The sequence below is a fragment of the Triturus cristatus genome, chromosome 4_2 (assembly GCF_964204655.1).
Source record: "Triturus cristatus chromosome 4_2, aTriCri1.1, whole genome shotgun sequence".
Taxonomy (NCBI): Eukaryota; Metazoa; Chordata; class Amphibia; order Caudata; family Salamandridae; genus Triturus; species Triturus cristatus.
Window position 1 is genome coordinate 952607873 of NC_140586.1, and position 2193 is coordinate 952610065.

The 2193-nt window shown below is 41.4% G+C and overlaps 1 protein-coding gene across 1 annotated transcript; it reads right to left on the minus strand.

Moving 5' to 3' along the window:
• Positions 1 to 700: 700 nt before the first annotated feature.
• Positions 701 to 1639, minus strand: LOC146839080 (olfactory receptor 6M1-like). The gene has a single exon (XM_085600006.1). The coding sequence runs from the start codon at positions 1637 to 1639 to the stop codon at positions 701 to 703; it is 939 nt and encodes a 312-aa protein (XP_085456132.1).
• Positions 1640 to 2193: the final 554 nt, after the last annotated feature.

A 2193-nucleotide genomic window follows, 5' to 3' on the forward strand; every position in this document is an offset into this window, starting at 1 on the left:
CTAAAATTTAAGTTGGAATCCCCAGATTGGTTCATGGGAGCAGAGCAAGTGCATCAAACAGAGCGTAGCACGGACAATGACTAGACAATGACTGGACAATGACTGGACAATGACTGGACAATGACTGGACAATGACTTGCCTCAGTCGAGTTAAAAAACTCTAACCTTCCCGTTAAAATTGACATTTTAATTGTTTTTCATATTTGTTTGTGAATTAAAGAAACTAGTTCATTATTTATGTGGTTGTCTGAAGAATGCTTGTTTAAGTATTTGTTGTGTATTTATTTGCAGATCAAATCATTGAAAATGCATAGGCGATTGTCTCTGGCTTCCAGTAATGACTTAGAGCGGGCCCTGGCTTCCAAAAATGATTCAGTGTCGGTTACTGAGTTCCACTAATGATTAAGTGGAGGTCCACGGTAGTCATAAGGGTAGAATGCCTCTACAGTGCACCTTTAGAACGTATTGCTTTCCTGGCCAATGTATGTTACAATTGAACGCTATGCACCCTTTTACCCAGAGTTTCCAAATATTCCTTTTGAGGTTGGGTTTCTAGGAACAGTGAAATTCAGGGAGTGTATTTAGTGTTACTACTTTACCACCACTGCCCCCAGCTGTAATGTTAAAGATGACTGATGACATCAGTGCCTTCAGTGTAGCAAGCTAGTTTGTGTTAAAAAGCCAATTTATAAACAGATGTTTAACTGCAGCATAATTCTCTTTGTATTCGTGTTTTTAGCACATGCTTGAAATTGTCGTTTCGCAGGGTGTACACAAAAGGATTCATTAACGGGGAAATAATGTTAACGAACATATTCACTGTTTTGTAGACCTCATCTGAAGGGTGCATTGCTGGGCTGACTTGAAGAAAGATGGCGGCCCCATAGATGAGTGTTACCATGGTCAGGTGGGAGCTGCATGTGGAGAAAGCCTTCTGTCTTCCTTCTGTTGATGGGATTCGCACAATCGTGGAAACGATGAAGATGTAGGACACGACAGTCAGCCCCAGAGAGCTCAGCAGGAAGGCAAGAGCTGAGATGATATTGATGGTATGGAGGATCCTTGTGTCCATACAAGCCAGCTTCACGATAGACAAGCCATCACAGTAGAAATGGTTTATGATGTTGGGACCACAGTAGGGAAGCCCGCTAATAACAATAGTTGGGTAGAGGATACAAATGAGTGAACCCAGCCATGCTCCAATGATGAGCCGAACGCAGAGCCGGTCTCTCATGATGGTGGTGTAACGCAGTGGGATGCATATCGCCACATAGCGATCTAAGGACATGATTGGCAGAAGTAAAAGGGTAATGGTTGCGAGATAAGCAGAGATAAAAGACTGTATGAAGCAGTTGGCCTTTGCAATTGATTTATGCACCGAGAGCATCTGCACTAGCATTAAAGGCACAATGTTGGAGATGTTCATGGTCTCCAGCAGGGATAGATTCCACAGAAAGAAATACATGGGGGTGTGTAGTCGGCAGTCTATGCATATTAAGACAATCATGAGAACATTCCCCAATGCTGTGACCATGTATGTGAACAGAAGAATAATGAAAAGAAGAATGCGCAGTTCAGGACCTCCGGTGAAACCCACAAGTATGAATTCTGTCACCAAGCTCTTGTTCTTCGTGTCCATGCCTGTTCAACGGAATACCTAAACAAGAGAGGTGTTTCAAAGGTCTATTACTAGTAGCATGAAGGCCATGGATGAATGGTTTGGTGTTTAACGTTTTCAAACTTACTTTTTGGGTAAACTTAATAACCCTCAATAGGGAAAAAGCTAGTCACTCACCTGACTAGTGATTAGGATTAGTTTGTTCATTCCGTCCACACTTACTGGGTAGTGTGGAGTGCTTAGTTGTTTAGTAGCTAAAGGCAGGATTAAGTAGAGATGACACACTTGTCATTGGTTGTATATTGAAGGATGTTTCTTTGTAGATTCAATTATTACTAATGATGCACTAGTTCTGCAGCATATTTAAGGTCCAAACCCCTTCATGGTGCACATTAAAGGACTAATTCACAAAGCTACTTATGTGTCAGTTCGCCTTACACATTAAATAAGCATTATTGTTCATCCAAAATGTGTTGATATTGCTGTAGTAAATTACTTCCAGTGTAATTGGTTTGTTTGTGGTTGACCCTGGGAAGAGAACAACTGTAGGGTACATCAAGTTCTGAAGAATCTAG